The sequence below is a fragment of the Panthera pardus genome, unplaced genomic scaffold, assembly GCF_024362965.1.
Source record: "Panthera pardus isolate Hobbes unplaced genomic scaffold, ASM2436296v1 HiC_scaffold_13, whole genome shotgun sequence".
Classification (NCBI taxonomy): domain Eukaryota; kingdom Metazoa; phylum Chordata; class Mammalia; order Carnivora; family Felidae; genus Panthera; species Panthera pardus.
Genome location: NW_026526688.1, coordinates 116,390,841 through 116,416,921, shown reverse-complemented (window position 1 = coordinate 116,416,921; position 26,081 = coordinate 116,390,841). Strand labels below are relative to the sequence as shown.

At 35.3% G+C, this 26,081-nt stretch overlaps 1 protein-coding gene and 1 non-coding gene across 5 annotated transcripts in view; both read right to left on the bottom strand.

Moving 5' to 3' along the window:
• The window catches only part of TBCK (TBC1 domain containing kinase), a 225,574-nt gene that overhangs the window by 26,442 nt on the left and 173,051 nt on the right, over positions 1-26,081 (bottom strand). For all 4 annotated transcript variants that reach the window (XM_019416577.2, XM_019416570.2, XM_019416616.2 and 1 more), the window contains one exon: positions 14,318-14,493. In XM_019416577.2, coding sequence (XP_019272122.2) covers positions 14,318-14,493 — 176 coding nt within the window. The remainder of the gene's footprint in view (positions 1-14,317; positions 14,494-26,081) is intronic.
• On the bottom strand, positions 18,245-18,376 carry LOC128776814 (small nucleolar RNA SNORA71). Its single transcript, XR_008421974.1, has one exon. It is a non-coding gene; the product is annotated as a small nucleolar RNA SNORA71 (small nucleolar RNA).

The window sequence follows — 26,081 nt, the reverse complement described above, 5'->3', positions numbered from 1 at the left end:
CCCCCACCCCCAAAATAAACATTAAAAAAAAAAAAAAAAGATTTCAGCCCAAGTTGCCTTTTAGTCACTAGAAGTAAGTCATAAACTTGTCATTATCCTAGTGTTTTCTGTTGGTTGTGCTTTATAGTTTGATTTTTTAAAAAATCCATATTAAATGTTAAAATGCTTTAAAATATGATGGCAGCAGAGACTTTCTGGAAAGAAGAAAATTATAACCCAAAATGCAAAGCTATTCCAAATCTTTTCCAGGCTATCTCAACATTTTGAAAGATAAGGCACAACAGAAATAAAACTTTAAACCACACTTCCCCTATTCTTAGTTTAGTTCAATCAAAAAGTCCTGGAAAACATTTAAAAGCACTCATCCAAGAACACTCTTGTCATAAAACTTCTAGTGCAAATAAGATTAGGTAAGCGTGAGTGCTCTTAGGGTGGTCCACGCTCTAAATATCTATCCTTAACTACATGGTAAATAGCAGAGAAGAGTAAGGTTGGCCTAGTTACATATTAAGACATTTACTGTGAACATTACCTTTTGTTTACGTAAGTTGAACAATGAAGTCAATTTTGATTCAAGGATATAGCTTCCTTGGTAATTAAGATTCTCTGTCTCCATTACAAATTCTCATGTGAAACAGACATCATATGATGAAGCAGAACTCCTTTATGCAATTTCCAAACATGTGAGAGTCTGCCAGGTTATATTGTAAAGGTAGATAGTTGACTTCTCTTACTTTCCGAGTCCTCCATAATCACAATAAAACATTAGGTTTATCTGAAAACTGAGCAAAGAGCAGATTTCTGTATATTTTGTGTTAGCTAGACAGAACAAGTAGAGTGAGATAGAGACAGTTTCTGACATATAGTAACCCTAATTCTCAAAGTTGACTCCTATTTGTGCTGGGCAAGATATGGCAAGGAGAACAAAATGATAGAGAATACACGTCTGAGATACATACTTTCTCCATGCTCTAAGAACTTCAGTCATATTTCATTGTATTGCAGAGGGAGAGAAGTGTGTATGTGTCCTTAATACTAAAGCAGTATTAGAGACGAGCATGCAACAATACATATTTTGGGATTATGACTGTCACTTCATTGCTTTCCTCATATTCTAGACAAAAATCTAGATTCTCTGCATTCGTCTTTTGTACTTAAAAAAGCCATTGCTTGTCAGCAAAACACAGATATGGGGTAATAATACTCGTATTTGAAGACATTCTACACTGACTACATTGCCCAACAGCTACATACTATGCTACTGTAGAAACTAAGAACTTAAAAAGTGTCAGCTTCAAAGTACCCACTTTAGAATCTAGCAAGGTAATAGAAGCCAAAGTATTTATGTGGTGATTACCTCCAATCATATATACATCTTTATAGCGTAACAATGTCCATCACAAATTTTCAGATTGGTTTTGGCAACAGTGGCAATGGCACTCATAAACAGTAACTTTTTAACCTATCAGTGTTCATAAAACATTTTTACTGCTAGGATTTTTGACGACATACTTGAAGGAATTAAAAGATAAGAGACACGATTAAAGACATCAGCAGTAATTACAATAAAACCTCTGCTATGGAACAATAGAAGCTATAAAAACAGTTATTATAGCAGTCACCTAGTCAGCTATTTAAATCAAGTTGTTTGCTACACTGATTGCACTCTGTGATATATTCTAAGTAAGCATCATTTTTCTTTGGCAACTGGTGACCTTACCCTGTCTTGTAATAAGCTGTTCCCTTCCCCCAAAACATATCATTCAGCCCAACATTCCATCTGGCAGACATTACCAAAAAGCATTCAAATGTGTGCTTAAAACAAAAATAAATTTTCACATTAAACAAAATCTGGTAGTTCAATTTACAAACAGATCAGAACAAATACTTTAAAACGTCTGTGACAAAAGAGCTGGATTATTAGAACAGTATTAATAGATAAGGACGACATGCATTATCTTCTAGGTTTCTAAGATATGGAGACCTTCCTGTATTTATAAGTCAGTCTACATAACAGTATTGCAAGTAGATGCACATACTTTAATCAAGCAGTTTGAAAAACTAACACTTCTAAGAATAATGTAGGTACATTAGATAGGTAAATGCTCATAGTCTAGAAAGATTGTTCCCTTCACAAAAGCATTTAAAAATTACTTTAAAATATCTAACAGCTCAAAATTTAACACAGAAACAATCTCGTATTTTTCTAAACCCTAAAAGGGCACAGAATTTTTGTTGGGTACCACAGTTAGTGACTTCATACCTCTATATACAAAGAACACTAGCATTTCACCAGACCACTTATGAAGGTATGCACACCTTTATGTTGGCCTGTTCGGTTGCTATGTTAACTAATCATAATCAGTGTTACAGAGTCCAAAGTAAAGGCTACACCTTTAGTATTATCAATCGCCAAAAGAGAACATGGAATTAAGCCCACAGTTTCCTTACATATAATGTAACTAAATAGCATTAATCAATACAAAATTGTATCTTTAGAGATTGCCATTTCTCCTTGCTAAATCTATTGCTTCCTTGGAATGGCATCAGCATCCACCAAATCAGTTAAACCTCATCAGTGGCAACATCTAACATTCTATGTAGCACTAATTAATAAATCCCATCCTCCTATCTCTATTCCCATGATCACTTGCCTATTTCAGACACTTATTCCCTTGAGCACAGACCATGACAGTAGTTTTTTGTTTTCTTCAACTCTTCTCTTTTTCTCTTGGAAATTGATTCTATTTACAATGTTGTTAGACTAAAATTTCTCCTGTTGAGAAACCTTTCATGGATGCCTATAGAACAAAGACCAAATTTTTCAGTTCAGCTTTCATGAATAAGACCTAACGACTTCAATTCCAACGAAACCAAATCATATATTGTTTCCAGTATGTCCTGACTAGCTTCTGTACTTTTCTCTGCCTAAATACCTTTTCTCAATATTTTATTTTTATTTTTTTTTATTTTTTATTTTTTAATATATGAAATTTACTGTCAAATTGGTTTCCATACAACACCCAGTGCTCATCCCAAAAGGTGCCCTCCTCAATACCCATCACCCACCCTGCCCTCCCTTCCACCCTGCCCTCCCTCCCACCCCCCATCAACCCTCAGTTTGTTCTCAGTTTTTAACAGTCTCTAATGCTTTGGCTCTCTCCCACTCTAACCTCTTTTTTTTTTTTTTTTTTTTTTTCCTTCCCCTCCCCCATGGGTTTCTGTTATGTTTCTCAGGATCCACATAAGAGTGAAACCATATGGTATCTGTCTTTCTCTGTATGGCTTATTTCACTTAGCATCACACTCTCCAGTTCCATCCATGTTGCTACAAAGGGATACAGGAGTACTGATGCATAGGGGCACCTGTACCCCAATGTTTATAGCGGCACTCTCAACAATAGCCAAATTATGGAAAGAGCCTAAATGTCCATCAACTGATGAATGGATAAAGAAATTGTGGTTTATATACACAATGGAATACTACGTGGCAATTTCTCAATATTTTTGAGTGTCCAAATATTATTCATCCTTCAAGCATTTCCTCCATGAAAGCTTCCCTTCCCATAGTATCTGTACATCTCTCACAACAGCAATTTGATCTTGTATAAAACATACTAATGTACTTGACTTCCACCAATACTTTATTTACTTATTTATAGGCTTAAGCAATAGACATTTATTTTCTCATAGTTCCAGAAACCAGAAGTTCAAGATCAAGGTTGGCAGGGTTGGTTCCTTCCTAGGTTTGCAAGGGGCACTCTGCTCCAGGCCTCTCCCTTAGCTTCCGGTCATTTGCTGGAAGTCTTTGGTGCTCCTTGGTTTGTATGTGCATCACCCAGATCTCTACCCTCATCTTCACATGACCTTCTCCATATGTGTGTGTCTGTGTCCAAATTCCACCCCCCCTCTTTTAAATTTATTTTTTAAAATTCACATTAGTTAACATACAATGTAGTACTGGTTTCAGGAGCACACCAATACTTAAAACAATTTATAGGATCTGTATTTATTTCGTCTATGGAATTCTTACAATGCTTTAATATAATGCTTAGAATACATCGTATATATTTGCTGAGTAAATGAATTTCAGAATTGTGTCAAACCTAGAATAATTTGTATCAGCATCAAATGTGTTAAATACCTCCTGGCCTTCTTAGCTAGTGGCACCACCACCTATCAATACTTGCAAGTGCCATGATGCAGAATTCTCTTTGTTAACACACAGTAAGAGAGAAGGGAAAAAACATAGCAACAAAAGGCATTTCTCTGGATTTTCCCCAGCATAGGTATTGACCCAAATGGTTCACAAAAATTGATTTATTTTATGGATAATTTAGAGATCTCACCCTTTGTGATTGCAAATATGGAGAGATGTTTATGCACATCAAATCTCTGGGTGATTCCATCCTTCTGGTCTTGCCTGCACCATTACCTCCACTCTCACCCTTCTTCCACACTGCTTTAATCTCTCCAAAATACAATTGTGAGCATGCCACTTATTGGATTAAAATCTTTAATACTTTCTCACAGTCTCTGGGATAAAACCCAAATTTCTTGGCATCATATGCAACATTCTCCATGAAGCTGCCTTTGCTACTCTAGTATCATTTCCTACCCTCATGTATTCCAGCCATGCATATCCAGAGTACTTGTAATTTCCTGAATGTGTCTTTCTCACTGTCTCTGTGCACTCATACAGTATGTTGTTTTTTCAGTCTAAAATGTCCTTTATCTCTTCATTGCTGGGGTAACTTCTACTCGTCTTTCAAAACCCATCTCAGGTATCACTTGGCTTGGGTGGCCATTCTTAACATTCCTAGCTTCTGGGTATGCCTCAAACATAGAGCATTTAACACTGCATTGTAACTATTTATTTATTTTTATTAAAATGTTTATTTAGTTTTTTGGGGGGAGGGGCAGAGAGAGAGAGAGAGAGCAAGCGAGCAAGAATCCTGAGCAGACTCCACACTGTCAAGTGGGGACATTCCAGCAGTGGTTACCATACAGTCTCATATTACACAAGGTCCATTCAGAAATGGGAATACAACTAGCTATAAATTTTAATTCAGGTAGCTTGAACCTAGACCCAAATGGGATGAAAGAAATTCTACTAAACCTCCTCAATATCTATTCTGCTCTGAACACAAGTATCTCTAAATTACTTTGAACTCAAGCATATGAGAATAACATTCCTTCAAAGTATTTTTGTTTACAAATAATATCAGTTGGAACCACATTTACAAGACTAAGACCACTCAATATGAACTCTAGAAAATTTGAAACTCTATTTAGAACCACTAAAGAAAACAACAGTTTGGCTTGTATATTATCTTTGAAACTATTAACATTACTTGTGAAATTTATGTCACCATATGAGAAACACTTTCTGCTGCCTCTTTAAAATATGCAATTATTATTTGCTCTGAAATCCCTATAATTTGTATTAAAACAAATATCACTGACTTAAGCCTTTACCTATATTAACATTTCATTTTTATTTAATTTAATTTATTTATTTTGAGAGAGAGTGCGTGTGTGCAGGAGCAGAGAGTGAAGGAGAGAGAGAATCCCAAGCAGGCTCCATGCTGTCAGCGCAGAGCCCGACATAGGGCTTTATCCTGTCAACTATGAGATCGTGACCTGAGCCAAAGTCAAGAATCAGATGCTTAACTGACTGAGCCATCCAGGTGTCTCTTATGTTTCTTTCTTATAAAAACAAAAATTAAATATGATTTCAATAGAAACTTAGCTGTTTAGTCTGACTGACATGAACTGTTCAGCTCTTATATTAAGAATTTAGATTAGATTATCTCCAGGCTTCTTATTTGAAAGTTGGGATTATGTCTTTATTGGCAAGTGGGTGAAGTCCATCTTCACGTTCTCCCTCTTTCCTTTTCTGTATTCCTCACCCCTACTGGTCCGTACTGAACTTAGGAGTAGTTCCCTCAAACTGCTGATACGCCTTTCCTTACCTACTATCCTAAAAATTGATAATAGATTAAAATATTACCTCTTGCAGGGTATTTGTATTTTAATGGGGAATATTTATATTCTAAGCTAAATGACTGAAGCTTTAGCAAAATTTCAGATGATGGGGTTCAGGGTACACTACCCCTAAATATGGCATCTTGGTATACTGAATATTTTAAACTGAAGAAAGGGCATGTGCAGAAAGGACTGGTGAGCTTTCCCCGAATCAAGACATAGAACCCTCAACTGAGAGGTGTCTTCCCTATACTCAGAGGATAGGGACATCCTTATCTCTAAGACAGAGGGACACTGACAGAAATCTGAACAAACAGGCCTTGCTAAGTTTCCCCTAGTGTAACTAAATTTAGCTCACACTTCCGTTGTCCTTTCACATTTTACTGCCACTGTCTTCTCTTCATCAGGCCTGGCATAAAAACTCTCAGGCTTAACCACTCCTTCAGATCTTCATTTCCTTATGAAGGCTCCCATGCCATGTAAAACTTATGTTAAATAAATTTGTATGCTTTTCGCTTGTTAATTTGTCTTCTCTTACAGAATCCCAGCCAAGAACTTAGAAGGGTAGAGGAAAAAAAATATTTTTCATCCCTTACACACATGGGAGGGTACTAGCGGGTGATAACACTATCCCTTAAATTCATTGGTAGACAGTAACTTATTTTGTTGAAAAATGACTGCCTCTCTCCCTTTCATAAACAATCATTCCAATTACTTTACAGAAGTAAAAAAGATGAGATAAAACTTAATTTTAGATTCTTAATCTCCTGAAAGAACAAATTAAGAAAACAAAATTTTCACCTATATGAAGATATAAGAACAGTATTGGCTAAATTTTCCCATTTAAATGATCTATAAAAGCAAAATAGAGGATAAAAATTATATATAGAGACTATAAACAATTGGAGAAATATTATAAACAATACTTCAAAAATAACTTATTTTCTTTGGGGGAAGGAAAAGGTGTTAGTTTCTCCCCCCGCCCCCCCCCCCCCCCGCAATGTACAGGACTACATTTTGTTGGCAAGGGAGAAATAAAATTATTTTAAAAAATATACTAGCATTAAATATTTATTAATTTCATAAACAGAGAGGTAAAGTCACATAAATCTCAGAGTTTAATTGCAAATACTTACTTTGGTCAGAATTAAGAGCTACCCAACACAAGGTAAACAAAAGAAAACATGAAGTATTGGGACCTCATCAAGATAAAAAGCTTCTGCACAGCAAAGGAAACAACAAAACTAAAAGACAGTCTGCAGAATGGGAGAAAATATTTGCAAATGACATATCTGATAAAGGGTTACTATTCAAAATCTATAAAGAATTTATCAAACTCAACCCAAAAAACAAATAATCCAGTTAAGAAATCAGAAGACATTAATAGACACTTTTTCAAAGAAGACATCCAGATATCTCACAGACACATGAAAAGATGCTCAACATTACTCATCATCAGGGAAATAGAAATCAAAAGCACAATGAGATACCACCTCACATCCTCAGAATGGCTATAATTAATAATACAAGAAACAACAGGTGTTGGGGAAGAAGCAGAGAAAGGAGAACCCTCTTGCACTGTTGGTAGGAATGCAAAGTGGTGCAACCACTCTGGAGAACAGTATGTAGGTTCTTCAAAAAAAAAAAAGTAAGAACTACTAGAAAGTAGAACTATGTTATGATCTAGTAATTACACTATTAGGTATTTACCTAAAGGATACAAAAATACACATTCAAAGGGGTATATGCATCCCAATGTTTATAGCAGCATTATCAACAGCAGCCAAATTATGGAGAGAGCCCAAATGTCCATTGACAGATGAATGGATAAAAAAGATGTGGTGTAGATAGATAGACAGATAGATATTACTCAGCCATCAAAAAGAATGAAATCTTGCCATTTGCAACGATGCAGATGTAGATAGAATGTATTATACTAAGTGACATAAGTCAATCTGATAATGAAAAAAAGCGTATGATTTCACTAATACGTGGAATTTAGGAAACAAAACAGATGAACATATGAAAAGGGCAGGGGGAAAAGGAGAGAGGGAAACATACCACAAGAGACTCTAAATGATAGACAACAAACTGAGGATCGATGGAGAGGACCTACCTCTCCTACCTACCTCTCTCTACCCACATGGGCTAGATGGGTAATGCGTACTAGGAAGGCACATGTTGTGATGAGCACTGGGTGTTGTATGTAAGTGATGAATCACTGAATTGTACTCCTGAAACCAATATTGCACTGTATGTTAACTAAGAAAATTCAAATAAAAAAAGAGATACTCTACAAAAATAATTCCTTTAAAAAGTATTATAAGGATTTCAATAGGCTTTCATTTGTTAAATTTTAAAACACCAGAATCTAATGATAGGTTTGGGAAGATTTAATAGAAGAATATTTTTAATGGATTAAATCTTATAAATTAAGTCATTATAGTAGAAAAATATCTTTCTAACGTGCATCCCTCAATGTATTCCAACTTTGCTATCCAATATTTAAAATAGTTCAGTTTAGGGGCGCCTGGGTGGCTCAGTCGGTTAAGCGGCCAACTTCGGCTCAGGTCATGATCTCACAGTCTGTGAGTTCGAGCCCCACGTCGGGCTCTGTGCTGACAGCTCAGAGCCTGGAGCCTGTTTCAGATTCTGTGTCTCCCTCTCTCTCTGACCCTCCCTCGTTCATGCTCTCTCTCTGTCTCAAAAATAAATAAACATAAAAAAAAATAAAATAGTTCAGTTTTCTCAAGTGGGATTTATTCTGGGGATGCAAGGATGATTCAATATTCACAAATCAACACAAAGGATAAAAATCATCTGATCATCTCAACAGATGCAAAAAAAGCATCTGACAAAATTCAACACTCATTCATTGTTAAAAACTCTCAACAAGGTGAGCTTGGAGGGAACATATCTCAATATAACAAAGGCTATATCTGAAAGTCCCACAGTTAATATCATACTAAATGATGAAAAACTGAGTGCTTTTCCTGTAAGATCAGGAAGGAGACAAGGATGTCCACTCTCACCACTTTTATTAAACACAGTACTGGAAGTCTTGGTCATAGCAACTAGACAAGGGAAAAAAAAAGAGGCATCCATATTGGTAAAGAAGAAGTTAAACTGTCACAATTTGCAGATGACACAATACTATACATAGAACATCTTAAAGACTACCAAAAAAACTACTAGAAATAATAAATGAATTCAGTCAAGTTGCAGGACATAAAATCAACACTGAGAAATCAGTAGCATTTCTCAGGGTGCCTGGGTGGCTCAGTCTGTTAAGCATCTGACTTCATCTCAGGTCATGATCTCATGACTTGTGAGTTCCAGCCCCGTGTCAGGCTCTGTGCTGACATCTCAGAGCTTGGAGCCTGCTTCAGATTCTGTCTCTGTCTCTTTCTACCGCTCCTCCGTTCATGCGTGCTCTCTCTCTCTCTTGAATATAAATAAACTTAAAAAATTTTAAAAAATCAGTAGCATTTCTATATACTAGTAACAAAATAGGAGAAAGAGAAATTAAGAAAACAACTTCATTTACAATTGAACCAAAAAAAAATACTTAGGAATAAACTTAAAGAGATGAAAGACCTATACTTTGAAAACCATAAAACACTGATGAAAGAAATTGAAGATGACACAAACACACAGAAAGATATTCCATGCTCATGGATTAAAAGGATTAATATTATTAAAATTTCCATGCTACCTAAAGCAATCTACAGATTCAATGCAATACCTATCAAAATACCAGCAGTGTATTTAACAAAACTTCTGGAAATAATACTAACATTTGTATGGAACCACAGAAGAGTCTGACTAGCCAAAGAAATTCTGAGAAAGAAGAACAAAGCCAGAGGTATCACATCCTAGGTTTTAAGATATACTACAAAGTTGTAGTAATCAAAACAGTGTGGTACTGGCACATAAAAGGATATATAGATAAATGGAACAAAACAGAAAGCCCAGAAATAAAACCATACTTATATAGTCAGTTTATATATGATAAAGAAGGTAAGAATATACAAGAGGCATACAGGCTTCCAGTTATGGAATGAATATATCACGGGAATAAAAGGCAGAGGATTAAAAAAAAGAAGAAATACCTAGAATAATGTTTAACCAAATATCTGGACACCATACCTGGACAAGTCGGCACTTAAAATTGACCATAAATATGATGCTTGATAACATACTGAATAGCTGACTGATTCATTAAAGTAAGAGTTCAACTGGCACGCCACCCTGCCCTCCCCCTCAAAAGTTCACTTTTCCTCGAATTTGTGTCCGTATCTATATAAAGACAACTACTGGCAGATTTGTTTATTAGGGATTAGGCCCCCCTATATAAGGCGCTGAAAGTAATAGCTTAGTTTGTGTGTAAGATTTGAAGGAATGTGTATAGCATCTGAACACATAGTTTAGAATCAATACATGTCTCATTCAGTCATTAATTTATATTCACTCATTTGTCTCAGTCTTGTTTATGCTTAACAGCCCTATGCAGAGACCAAATAGTCACTTGCATAAAATTTAGGAGCATGAGTTTAGCTCTTACTGCCAGTTAGATGGCCTTGGGCAAATTGCTCAGCCTTTTCAGGCCTCAGTTTCTTCATCAGTAAAACAGACATATTAGCAGAATCTACATCATAAGGCTAGCATCATGCTTGGCACACTGGGAGAGCTCAATTATAGCTGTACATCATTGTAGATTGTAGATTTTCAGAAGTTAGTATCCAAGGAATTACGGACATGTTACTAACTCTAAAACCACACTGCAGAGATTTCTGACCATCCTATACTTTCTCTTGGCTTCAGTGATTTTACTTCCTCTGACTTAATCTCTTACATTGCTGGTGTTGTTGCTGGTCCAAAATGGCCAAGCATGTTCATACACCAGGGTCAATGCCCCTGTTCTTTCTGCCTAGAACATTCCTCCCCTTTACATCATTTAGCTCTGCTGAAATATTATCTTTTTTGAGAGGTTTTCCATGAGTACTTTACAAAACTGTCATTCACTTTCTCTGCTTTATTTTTATATATAGCATTTATTACTGTTTAAGATCATACGATAGATATACATCTATCTCTCCAATTAAAATGCAGTTTCCATGAGAGAAAGAAACTTGTCATTTTGTTCACCAACAAATCCTCAAACTCTAGTACACTAGCTGCTGACTATCATATACCAAGACACCCAGCAAATATGTGTTAAAGGAACGAATGTTAGATTAGATGAATGCTTGTAGCTCTAAATTCTGATTCTACTGACTTCTTGTAAGTACTGTTTTGCTTCTGATTTTAAAGGTAGAAAGTCACTGGATCACTTACAGAATGTAAAAAGGCTTACATATTGCCAACTGTTTCTTTATATTATAACTTTGAAGAGTAACGGTAGGAGTCTTGTGGCACTGTGTCTTCCACCCTGCTGTTTTCGTTATAAAAGTAGTTTCTGGGTACTTTCTAGGTGCCACACCTGGTGCTGGGGCTGCAAAGATTATAAGGACGTGAGCCCTATCCCTACCTTGCCTCTGTTATCCAGAGATTACTTTTTTGCTGATACACTTTTTGTTTGTACTACTCATTTAGCACTTCATACATAAATGTCCTTACTGTTCATTTATTTTCCACATAAAATATTTTCATGTTTTATATTCTTCATATTAAAAGCAACCTACTGAACAAGAACTATATTTTATGCCATCTTCTTAAAAAAATTATTCATAGTACAGTAGAGAGGAATATTTATTGGTTGCTATTAATGATGACATCTGAAGAAATAAAAAAACACACTCTAATATATTAATTTGAAACACTAAATTTATGAATCTCTTCATTACTATGAAACACACTTTCCCCTAATCTTTGATTCTTTGAGGACAGAATTTAAGATTAATAGAAAAAAAATGTTACTTATTTCCTCATAATGTAATCAAATGGTGTACATCATTAGAGAATATAAAAGGTGTCAGTTTTTTAGCCCTGGAAAGCCGTAGGTAGGAAGTTTAGATACTTCATTGGAAAGGATTTTTAGAACCCACAGCTCTCCACTCTTCACTATATTCTTGATACTTAGAAGAGACCCAATGACACCCAATGACTCTTGAAAAGAGTTTAGCTTGTGGTTCCTCTCAAAGCACTGATTGATACAAAGGTGCCAATAATTGGTATTTAGAGGTGAGACAAAGTAGATACGTGATAAAATAAGAGGATACCAAAAAAACAAAAAACAAAACAAAATAAAAACAACTTAGAAATGTTGTGAAGATAAATAACCCAACTTTAAGAATACTTTGGTTTTAAAACAGGCTTTCAAAAGGGGATTTAGAAAATTTCACAAGTTGGGTCCTTTGGGAGGGTCATAAAAGATGGGTGACTTTATTTTTCTTTCTTTATTCCCTTGGGACCACATCCCCACAAAATGGCACAAAGCAGTACTGATTTTTTTCTGTTCAGCCTGCAATTGTAAAGACTAAAACAACAACCCAGGTCTGCCTAGTTGCAACTTTGAGCCACGTATCGCAAGATGACAGAAAGGCATTCCTACATTAGGCAACTCATCCATACTCCTCAGATAACAATGATCAGGCTAGCTGCTCTGCTTTCTGCTGTTCTATTTATATTTATCCTGAAGAAACTAAAGGAGAGTTGCCTATGAGGTTTGAAAAACCTTGGTTTGAATGTCACTTTCATATGGTGTGTACTTTAAAATTTCCAATAGTTATTTAAATTATTTGAAAGGAAGTATCAGAAGAATTGTCTTAATAAGTAGTCTTAAATACAAGCTATTTTCATTATTCTAGTAGTCTTTAAAATAGGGCACAATAATGCTATGTTTAAAAAAATTTTTTAAATGTTTATTTATCTTTGAGAGAGACAGCACAGCAGGGTAAGGGCAGAGACAGAGGGAGACATAGAATCTGAAGCAGGCTCCAGGCTCTAAACTGTCAGCACAGAGCCCGATGCAGGGCTCGAACCCACGAACCATGAGATCATGACCTTAGTCGAAGTCGGACACTTAACTGACTGAGCCACCCAGGCACCCCTAATACTATGCTTTTTGATGGTTTTATGAGAGACTATTGCTACAGGCATAACCAAAAGAAACAAAGTAAAAAGTTAAAAAATTGAATGTATTTTAAACCCTTGACCTAATACATAAGAACTTTTAGAGCAGGAGTCCTTGACCAGTCAGTCAACTGGAATTAAATGCTTCTTTTGGGAATCCACTCACCTACTTTGTGAAGGAACTTCCAGTGTCCTTGAAGACCTAATAACCAGGGACATAAACACTTATACTCTCTCTAAACTTAGTGGTCTTTTCAAATTTATGGAAAATAAAAAGTAGTTAACTTTTCACAAAAAGATGGGGATGTATCATTTGAAATAGCAGGCTCCCAAACTGTATTCTTAGTACTCTAAGATTCTATGGATTGCTTCAAGAGTTCTGCAAATGAACAGTTTAAATTTAATTTTAAAATTTCATTTCAAAAATTGTGATTGAAAATATGCAGATGAAAATATATATGCCAATTTTAGCATATGAGAAGCCACCAATCTGTTAACCTTCATTTTCATATAACTCTCATTTATACTTAGTAAATGGTGTAAATATTAACAAATGAAGAAAATCATTTAAAATTTCTTCATTTTATATATTGAATTTCTAAGAAAGAATTTATTTTAAAAGGGAGTTACCCTGTTAAAAAAGAAGTCTGAAAACCATTTACCTAGATTCTCAAGTACAGAGAAATAAGGGATGCTTCATGAGAATCTGACAGATGAAGACATAAGGAGAAAGATTAAACTGTTACTATTTTGTAACTGTTCATACTTTAATGCCAAGCAAAATCCCAAGAAGTTATGGTACATTTAATAGCAAAATGTCAGTAAAAAAATAATATGTTCTCTAAGACAATATTTTGAAAATTATAATAAATATAAGTTCAATGTTGACATCTGGTAATCTCTCTTTCTAGGCTATGAATACGCCAGCTAAATACTCTTCACCTTTGCCAAAATTTTATCTATAGCAAGAAGGATTCAAATACCCCCAAGAACAGCAATATACACTAGAGAAACACAAAAACAAAGAAAAAAATCCCTGTATTCTGGTGTTGTTTGGAAACTGTTTTAAGGTCATGCAATGTTATAAAATACTATGCAAATCTATTCTGGCATCTAGTTTTGAGAGTTATTTAGCTATTTCAATTCAGAAGAATCCTAGATATGTTCCTTGTTTTTACCACATACCCTTTAAATGGAAAGAAAACCTTATGAATGAGGCAGTACCACCCTTTAAAACCACAAGTGTGAAGGATACTCTTCACTGTTCCGGATGTCAACTACCAGGAGCTTTGGTTTACTGGACTTTGTCTTCTTCGTGGGTGTTTTGAAATGGCCTGTCACTGTGAGTTCACACAAGTCAATCAGGTCCTCTGCTGAAATCCTGGGTGATACTTCTGACTTTAGGTCATTTAATGGGATGGATTCTCTTGACTGAAAAAAACATACAAGCAACACAAATTTTGAGAGTATTATAGACAGACAAACTATAGCCAATACAGAATATCTTTAGGCTCTTGATATCAATCACTATAGCACATAGTACAGGAAACTGTATCTCACATTAGTGATCTACTGTGCAACTGTATTCCTTACTATTGAGGTTTACTTACTCATACAGAGAGTAAGCCATTATTCTTTTGCTTCACTACAAGCTCCTGGCTCAAATGTGATAGATAGAGATGAGGCAGATTTTTCCTTATGAGAGCACTGTGTATCTTTGAAGATAGCTCCTTTAAGCACGTTTCACTTTTTTCAAGCATAATTACTATTGTTGTGAATTACATTAATTAAAACTCTGGTGATATAAGAAATTGCATTGTAACTCAGTATAGATACTAATTAAAGAACCTGGTTCTAATATACATATTAGACTTTTGTAACATAATTTATGTTATATATGGATAGTTGAGTAAAATTAGATTCTCAGAGAAGAATGCAGAGCAACATAATGCTTTCTTAGATAGTGAACAAAATTGACAATGAATCTTAATTGTGAAGGAGGTAAAATCAGATTCCAGACAATCAAACTAGTTTTTTTGGCCTATGTGACTACTACCTGCTGTAAGACTGATTCAGACCATGGGCTATTTACAATTGTTTTCCACGTTATTTCATAGGGAGAGGGATTTTCTCCCTACAAAAGGCAATGCAATACAACTTGACTCAATTCAACATAATTTATGGAGCACTAGTAGTCACTCCAGAAAACTTATTTAACATAACTTAGGAATTTAAGAACTTTCAAAATTCACTTGATTGAAACGTAGGGATCGAAAAGAACAGATTTATTTATATGCTTAATAAGTTTTCAAAGCTGAGTCTATTATCTCATGTACTCATTTTCTCTCTTTTTGCAATTCTGTGGGCTACCACACTTAGAATTTCCAATTTAGAATTTCTAGGCAGGAGAGAATAAAGCATATGGATCACTTATCAGACAAACTTTTTAAAAAATCTTTTTTTTTAAGTTTTTATTTGAATTCCATTTAATTCACATACAGTGTAATATCAGTTTCAGGTGTACAATATAGGGATTCAGCACTTCCATACATCACCCCGTGCTCATCACGAGTGCACTCCTTAATCCTCATCACCTATTTCACCCATCCCCACCACTTACCTCCCCTCTGGTAACCATCAGAAAACAAGAGACACTTATTTTCAGTTGTAATTTCAATGTTAGCTCTTATCCCCTGGGTTTCCCTTACTATGCTGTAAATTCTTTAGTGGTAAAGCCCATTTTCTCCCACTTCATTAGCTTTTAAATAGAAATGGAAATTGCTAAGCTTTGTGGGTTTATGGCTCTTAATAAAAAAGAGACATTAGAAATTTTAATTTTTTAATATTATGAATTAAATCTACTTAAACATTCTGAAATTAAAAGTCTTTCAGAAAGATAAAAGAGCTTTAAAATCAGCAAGCCATACAATCAATGCTTCCATATCCTTTTTTGTTAGAGTGCAATCTCAATAGGTATTTTTCACAGCCTTCACATGAAGTTGTACATTATGAAGATAAAGAACTTTTGATTACCCTAGTTCTGCTTTTAGTCATTTAGTGATGAATGCAGCATTTCAAACTGACGTTTTGTCTGAATAAGATGTGCCCTGGCTGATGAAGAAGAGAATTTGACAGAGAATTTGACCAACGTATTCTCCATGAAGAACTGATTGATTGAAGAAAGATTTGACCTTGGCATTGGTTCCAATCAAATGTATCATATATAAGGAGTTTCTCAAAGAGCAATTGCTACGTAAAATGGTTAAAACAGAAGACAGGAATCACTGACAAATTCAGAACTTTCTGAAATTGTGTGAGTGTAAATCAGTGAAGAACTTTAATATGATTCATGCAAGTTCCTCTGCAAATTAATTTTAGGAGATTAGTAAATTAGGGCAAATTAAACTACTTTGCTTTATTTTTTTTTTATTTTTTGTTTTTATTTTATTTATTTTTGAGACAGAGACAGAGCATGAACGCGGGAGGGGCAGAGAGAGAGGGAGACACAGAATCGGAAGCAGGCTCCAGGCTCTGAGCCATCAGTCCAGAGCCCGACGCGGGGCTCGAACTCACGGACCGCGAGATCGTGACCTGAGCCGAAGTTGGCCGCTTAACCGACTGAGCCACCCAGGCGCCCCTAAACTACTTTGCTTTAAAAAGAAAATACTTATAATATTAAAATACAGAATCTAGTTTTTCTTTTATTAAGATAATTTTATATGCAATTTTACTATTCGTTGTACAATTTCTACCTAGAGGTATAAAAATAAAACTTCCTTTGTACAATTTTTCTTTCTCATTTAGTATCATTGATCTTGGCATTTTCCTGTGTGACTGGGTTTCAAATTCATGGCACTTTGTTTATAGATATTGAATAAGAACTTAAGATAACTGTAGAACAACTCTGGAAATATCTATTAGTTTATCATTTCTGCCTGAGAATTTTATATATATATACATATATATATACATATATATGTATATATATATGTATATATATGTATAACACACACACACACACACACACACACACACACACACACACAATGTATATTAAGGTTAGACATCCAAATATCACAAGCCAATTTGAGAACTACTTCTTTAAAAAAATTCATATTTTGTAGTCAACCTAGGGTCAGAATTTTTTTTCAAGTCTGTAAAGTTTATTGAATGTTTAGGTGGAGAGGAAAAGCAATGAGCAGCTGCAATTCAAGAGAAAAATTCTTGGTCATTCAAGTCATTCTAGGTATAGCAGAGGGACATGGAACAGGCCTTCCCTGTTTATGGCCTCTCTGGTTATTGTTGTCAAGACTCAGAGCCAGCTGAAGTGGACACTGGCCCCAGCCCCAGGTCTTCCCCTCTGATCTCCTGTGTGAAGAGTTGATCCATGATACTCTGAGTGGACAGCGGGAGGCACTCTGGGGATGCTTCATGTGTGGACTCCTTCTCTAATCTCTGGCCCTCTGGTGTCCACAAACAACACCAAAAGAATCTTGGAGAGAAGTATTAGCAAATCCAAGGGCTAATGACTCATGGCTTTGGGACTTACTTCAATAGTTTCTGGAACTAGGGCTGACCTCAGCACCCCATGGCCTAGTGCTTGGCTGATAAGATGACACCTCTTGTGGAGCCTCAGCACATGCAGACCTGCCTGAGACCTCCTGATCCAGGTTCTCCCTGAGGTCGCCTCTCACATACATAGAACAGCAGTCAAGAGACACTCCTATAGAGGACAAGAAGCACTTGGCACTGCTTACATGTCCAAGAAACTGCTATGCTCATCAACAGGAAAACATTGGAAAAATCTAGGTCTTAGGAGTTGAATGCACTGAAAGCCTGCCTCCCTCCATCTACCTTATGTTTGGTCACCTCAGGCTGTCCTGTTTTAGAACCTCTGAACATAAAGAAAACCTTGCAACTTTTCCTTTGCAATGACCTGGACATAGGCAGCCTGTAATCACCTCAAATGCAGGGGCAGAATAGGATACAGGGCTGCCAAAATTAGAGACCAGTGTCAGAAGACCACAGCTGTGGCTCCACACCAACTCAGTCATTCACTGAGGCAGGACCCACTCTCGTTCTCCCTTTTTAGAGATGCACAGAAACCACACTGAGTCAGGCACAGAGAGTGTGTGGTAAGATAGCAGGTGCCAGGAGGCACCTGAAAGGTAGTGGGGAGAAGTGTGGGAAAGCTCCAGAGTTTGGAAGGGACAGGAGTGGACCCTCCAAACATGGGGAAGTGCTTTCAGCAACTCCTCTCCCTGAACTATATCAATGAGCAGGACACAGACCATGATCACTTTCGAATGCAGGTGGACTCCATTTATTTAGTAGTGTTACTGAAAAAAAATCATCTTTCAGTAGAATGGTCTGAAATGACTAGCTGGACATATTAGTGATAATCCTAACCAAGCAAGGAAAAACCTAAACCTGGTTACAAGACAGGCATTTTGCTGTGTACATTAAACTACTGGGCAAATGACTCTGTGATGATACCTGAGAGTCTGAAATGGTAGACTTTTAATGAGAGTATGTCTGTATATCTTTATGTTGAGTATGTAACCAGGAACCATAAAAGTATAGCTGTATACACTTATGTTTTATATGTAAGGGCTCTTAATTATAAAGGCATTTTAATTCTGAGAATACAGGGCTGGTATCTAGAACACTTTTCCCATATTTTCTGTCATGGATCCTGGCACTAACTTTAACCTGGTTATCAAGAGAGAAATCTGGAAATAATCATAGACACTTTGTTTTTCCTTATTCCTCATTCCCATCTAACATATCCCCAAGTTCCACCAAAAAGCCTCTTGAATATGTTCCCTGATTCACTGCCCTATCTCAAGGCTTCATCATCTCTTACATGGACTATGGATGTTGTTTGCCTCTCTTTTTCTCTCTCTCCCCTTTTCTCTGCTTCCCTGTTCACCTACAATCATTCCTTTTAATCCATCTTCCAAATATGATTTGAGTTAAAAATAAAAATCTGATCATATAACTTTTATAATTAAAAATACCTCAATGACTTCTAACCACTGATAGAATGAAGTCAGAATTCCTCAGCATAGCATAGAAAGCCCTTTATGAATTAATCCCTGTCTACAGGGAGGAGACCACAGACTTTGGAGTCAGACTATCTGGATTCAAATCTTGGTCATCTTACTTATCAGTATATGACTTTGGGTGTGATATATAACCTCTCTGCCCAGTTGTTTCATCTATAAAGTGGGGAAAAATGTGCCAAACACATTTTTTCCTCAAACAATTCTGTCTCATTCTCAAAGGGAATCCATATAATAACTGTTCCAAGGCAAAGGAAACACTGAAGTGCCCGAGGGCATTTTATGAAGCTACCTTAAACTAATACTTAAATCTGACAAAGATAGCACTAAATGTACACACACACACACACACACACAATACTTCTTAAAAATAAAGATTTTTTTAAAATCTCAAAACTATAAAACTGAATGCAGTTACCAACTTGAAAGAATGACATACTATACAACCAAGTAGGGGCATATTCCAGTAAGAATGGTTCAACCTTAGGACAATTTTTAAAATAATCCATCACCTTTAATTAGTCAAAGGACATAAAGTATGTAACATCACTATAATTGACATAAAGCCATATGTGATAAAACTCAGCATTTATTCTCAACTTTTGAAAAAAAGAAACTCATGGTAAATATGTATCAGAAAGAATGTTAATTAGGTGATGAAAGATGTTCTTCATTGCAAATATTTGACATTCTATTTAATGATGAACCACAGAGGCAGACTTATTAAAATATAGCTATCAGGCTTATTATTTATTATTTTTATAGAAGTTGCTATTGAGACACTAAGAAAAATAAATAAGGGGTACAAATATTGGAAAAGAAGAAATAAATTATTTTTATTTTTGGTGATACAATAGTCTTCTTAGAAATTCAGAATAATTAAAGGAAACTCTAATAAAATTGGTAAGAGTTTGGTGAGGGTTTAGTTACAATATACATACCATGAAATCATTACATGGCAGCAGAAGTGAGTCAGAAAACATAATGAGCAAAAGTTTTCATTCGCAATATCAAAATATTTCTCCAAAATAAAACATTTAGAAATAAGTAGATTACATTTAAAGAAAATAAAAGTTTTGTTCTGGGCATTTGAAAAAACTGGCAGATATAAGATGCTATCTGGAAAGAAACAGTCAATATTATAAGACCTTTATTTTTCTTCAGAGCAATGTATTAATATATGACAATTTTATCAAACTCCTAAATAGGATCTTTTTTTTCCAATTTTGAAATGTAAATTCTAAAATTTATTTGACAGACCAAATAGGTGACAATGTCAAGAAAATGTTGAAAAATAATAAAATACATTGTTATGTATTAAAACTGTACAAAATTAATAGTATGGTGTTGCACCAGAATAGACCAAAAGATTAACAGGACATAATACGGTAACAGGAATAGGCTCAAAGACGCGTTAAGTATTTGCTAAAAGAACAGGATGCCATGTCAATCACTGGGGCAAGGATGTATTATTTACAACACAGTGTTGGCATAACTTACTAACTGGATGAAAATAAAGTTATGTTTTTATCTTATACTATATAGCAAAATGACTAATAGGTGGAATAAAGAATTATGTATAAAGTGGAATCACAATAGGATGAGAAAAGTATTGACGATGAGAAATAGTTATAAGCATATAGCAAAGGCTGAGCTCTTAAAGAAGGATGATATATGTCAAAAAAAATTAATATGTCTTTAATATACAAAGAGCTATTTTAAATAAATAAATCAATAAGAACAAAAATCTGCTTATTTGAAAAAGGAGCAGAGATATATACATATATTGACAAAAGAAATATAAATAGGTAATAACAAAAAAATTTACCTCACTAATTTCAGAAATACAAAAATGGATTCACAATCAGAAGTGCAAAAAGTAGGTAAGTGTTCTGGATATCTTCTGTTTGCCCCTCCAGATTCACTACCCACTGGTTTCTACTTTGCTGTCTGCTCTGGTAAGTAACCCATTTGGACTACATCAAGACGGACCCAGCTCTTCCGGCGTTTAAGCGAGTACAAACGACAGGACAGTGAGGTCAGGATATTTATTCCTCTGATTCCCTACTTGAGAATTTACCTTGGCCTGGCTATGTCTGTTGACCAAAGGTCACTGTTCCTCTCAAGATTACAACATCTCCTCGAGGTTATTGTAAAAATTAAATTAAGCAACATAAGGTCACGATCTCACGGGTCGTGAGTTCGAGCCCAGTGTCGGGCTCTGTGCTGACAGCTCAGAGCCTGGAGCCTGCTTTGGATTCTGTGTCTCCTTCTCTCTGCCCCTCCCCCACTTGTGCTCTCCCTCTCTCTCTCTCTCTAAAATAAATAAACGTTAAACAAATAAAAAAATACCATTCATCCATTAAAATCATGTTTTAGAAAAATTGTTCAGAGAGGAAATTTTCAGGATAGATTACCAAGGGAAAAAGGCCCTAAAAATGATAAGTTCACAATGACACCAGTTTGGGAGACACTGTAAAAGTGGTTATCTGTGAGTTAGTGAAACTCATTTTACTTTTTCTCTTAATGCTCTTCTGTGATTAAGTTTTATTAAGTATGAGATACTTAAAATTTTTAAATTTAGAAAAATATGAGATTTGTTTTCATACAGCATTATTATATAACTTTCTTAAGTTCTTTATAACTATGAATATAAGCTGTTTGAAAGCAATTCTTATCAAATATTTATAGCACTGTAAAAAGGCTTATAAATGAGAACTTATGGCTATATTCACCATTGTAGGTAATCATATCTGGCAGTGAAGAACATGTAGAGATGTTAAAGAAAAACAATAAAGTCACTATTACTCTTAAAATCAGATAAAATTTTTAAAAAATGATAAAAAAGAGATCAGCAAGTAGGACAGGCTTTCATGCATTCAATTTGGAAAGGAGACATGCAAAAATTAATATAGACAATTAGATAAAAAGTGTTTGTGTTTCACCAGAAGATTTCATTGGTTAAGGACTACTCTGGCTTTTGTATGAATAGATATTTGAATAAACTAATGTTTATCTAATTCTTCATCAAATGTATGAAGAATTTTGAGAAAAGGGTCTATTGGCCACATGGAAGAATTATATAATATGCTTTTCCAAATATGTACCAACATAAATGTAAATTACATTATCACTAAATAATTACAATATATTTCCTAGTTTAACATAAGATAGTGCAAATTATTTAACAGACTGCTGCCTAAAAGGCTGATATTTTTCCTAGTAACAATTTTATTTCCTTTTAGAATAATTTATTTTGATTCTATATTCAGAAACAAGTCCATATGTGATCATACTTATAATGTATATTAGAAGATTAATAATAAAAATAACTCTTATAGAAGGAAGCAGTTTTCATTTATAATGCTGTGTGTGTGTGTGTGTGTGTGTGTGTGTGTGTGTGTGTGTGTTTAGGGGGAAGGTGAGAGAAAGAGAAAATCTTAATATGAAAAATTAGCCTCTCAGGGCACCTGTGTGGCTCAATCAGTTAAGCATCTGATTTCAGCTCAGGTCATGATCTCAGAGGTTTTGAGTTCAAGCTTCGTATCAGGCTGTCTGCTGTCAGCACAGAGCTCACTTCAGATCCTCTGTCTCCCTTTCTCTCTGTCCCTACTCTGATCACATTCTCTCTCTCTCTCTCAAAAACAAATAAACATTAAAAAAAATTAGCTTCTCTAAGGCCATTTGGAAAGTAAGTATTCCAAAAGCTACTTACTGTACCTGGGTAACAAATGAGGCCAGTAGTGCTGCTCTCAGGGGATATGTGATAGAGTTGATAGTTTCTTGAAGCTTTTAATTAAGAGTTTTTGTCAGGGACAGGACGACCTTAGACTGGCTACAGTCCCAGTTCTTTGAGTCAATCTAGAGTCTCTTCACTTTGAAAGCCAAGTAACATTTATTAAATGTCTACTTTGTGATTCAAGAACTTAAAATAAGACAGCATAGAAAGTGACATACATTGTATATATTTCCTATTGAGAGATCAATCTGAATGTTGAGCAAAAAAATTCTTTGAAAAGACTATTAAATCTGAACAATTGGAATTGGAATAGTAACTGGAATACTAAAATAATCTTCTAAAAGAAAGGTGGAAATATGAATCAAAGTAGGAAGAGTATACTTATGAGGCAAGGAACATCACAAGTTAACCATGTTATTTAATAATTCATATTTCAACACAATAAAAATATACTTTTTCTTGAGGACAACTTGTAAAAGCAAAAGTCTACTCAAATTTTTTGTTTCTTTTTCCCCAAGTGACATATAATGTTTCTAGGAGAGAGACTGGATCGATATAAACATGCTGATGACAACACAGAGCCAAGTACCTCAATAGCTTAAGTTTATTATATTTCTTTTTTTATCTCCCATAGCAAGTATAATAGGGCACTGCCCAGCAAAGGTGCTAAGATATTTGATAAATAATTGCATGAATGTGTAACAGGATACGGAGTGATGTTGTCCCTTTGTTGAAACAAAGAGGCTCTAAAATGCTATCAAATAACAGAAGCCAGCAACAAAAGCCACCACCACTTCCCCTAGGGCTAACTGAAGAGGAACAGAAAGTGACTTTATGATTTCAAACTATCACCCCAGCAACCCCTTTCCTCCCAGCCTATATAAGGAGATTTAGTTTGGGGAGGACTCAACTTTGTGGAGAGCGCAGTGTTTAAGATCAGATGCACTTCCCTTCCCAACCCACAGGGTAGTGGGGTGGGTGTTTCCGGACATTCAAACCCACCCCCTCACAAAGCAAACGAGGGCAAGTGCCGATGACAATCATTTGTTAAGATTTGGGCAGACCTGCGAGAAGAGGTGGCTGACATTCTGTTTTATAGAAGAAGGTCTGCTTACACAGAAGACTTATTAATCTGGCCTCTCTGAGCAGGCAAGAAGTAGGGAAATATGGCAGTGCTAAGAGGAAGGGTAGTAGACATCTTTCCTGACCTTAATTCTTAAGCTGTATACTAAGAATGACACTTGCCTTATTTACTTCACTAATATACTGTAAGAATCAATCAGTATAAAAGATAAAAATATTTGTTGGACTGTAGATCTTTATATAAAATAAGTTGTTATTAAAAATTGGATCCCAAATGAAGCAGCTTAAATTTCATGGTAATGTAGTCTTGTTATTGTGTAATTTTGAATAAATCATCAATTAACAAATATTTAACTAGCCTGTTCTGGCCATCTTGAGAGAGATAAAGTATCATTTCCACCTCAGAGAGCCTATGGTTTGGCTGGAAAGGCAAGACTGACATAAATGAAGCAGTAAAACTATACAATGACAGGAAACATTTATATAGTGCTTACTATATGTTAGTCACTGTGATAAACACTTGACATACATGAACTCACTTAAATCTTGCAACAATCCTATGAGATAGGTTTTATTATTTTGTTCATTTTATATATGAGGAAATTGGGGCACAGATAAGTCAAATAATCAGTAAGTAATACATAATCAGTAAATAACAGACAATTCAAATTGGATCAGCCTGGATCTGGAGTTTGAGCTCTTAAACACATTATTACACTATGTCTCTTATAAGATTCCATGTATGAAATCACAGGTACATAGTATGAGAATTCAGAGAAAGGAAGAAACACAATATGGGCAGGAGTAGTTAGCAAAATATAGGTGGAGTAAGTAGGACTTAGGAAAAATCAGTAGGGTTTAGATAAGTAGAAGAGAGAAAGAAGAGTGTGAGTAAGTGCATAACTGTAAGAGTTCTGAAATGTGAATGAACAAGGAAATGTTCCATAATTACTGAGCACCTACTAGGTACCATGCACTGTGCTTGGGATACATTAATGAACAAAACAAAGATACTTGTTCTTGCAGAACTTATACTCAATAGGTACAGAACTTATACTCAATAGACGATGAACAGACTAGTCTAACTGAGCTGAGCATCCACTCTGGCAATTAGAGGGAAACTATTGATTAGGTAGGTAAGGGACAGATGATGAGGGCTCTGAAAGATGAAGAAGCTTGAGGATATAATAATGAGGAGATAAGTGTTGTAGGATTTTTGGAGGAATGTGTCACATGTTAACAACAAGATCTTAGGAAGACTAATTTGGCTTTGTATTGAAGGATGAAATAGAGATGGGAAAAATGATAGGGAGAGTCTTGGTAGAAAGTGAATTTTATGATCTAGATTAAATGATGACATTGGAAACTGAGAGTTTTGTTTTCTTCACTATTCTTTTTTTTCCTTCAGTCTTTCCCTTTCCACTACTTTTTCTTAGTCTACAAATACATCCAATTTTCTTCCAATCCACAGTGAAAGATACATTAAAACAACAAATAATAAATAATAAAATTACTCTCCAAGGGGCGAATCCTTGTCTAGCTACTATCCCTTTATCTCTTTTTCATCTCTACTTTTTCCTTCCCATTCATTCCTGAATTCGCTGAAACTTGGTTTCTGTAAGGAGACAGAAGAAATGGGTCATTTGTCCAGGAGAAAGTGGACAATTGGGAACACTTCCTTGAAAATGTAACATTTGGGTTGAGAATAAAAGGATAAACAGGAGGTGGCCAAGTAAAGAACTGGGGGTTTTCATGCATATTGTGTATAAGGCAATTTTGTCACACACAGTGGAAAGGTGTTTTGATTCTACTTCTCTAAGGTTTTGGTTCTACATCCCGGAGATATGCTGAATAAAGCCTGTCTCATTTAAAATCCACTTTTTTTCTTCAATTCAGCCTGGTATGAATGGGGCAGAAATTTCAGTCGGGATGCTACACTCATTTTGAAAGAATTTTCAAATTTAGTTCACAAGTTGAGTTCACAAGTATCTAGCCTGAATTTATCAGGTTTACAGTCCTTACCCCATACTGATAATGGTCTCTTCCAATATGCCATGAGCTCCTTGAAAGCAGGGACCAAGACTTATTTGTTTTTACACTTCCACTGCTTAGCCAAGAGCCTAGAATTCAGT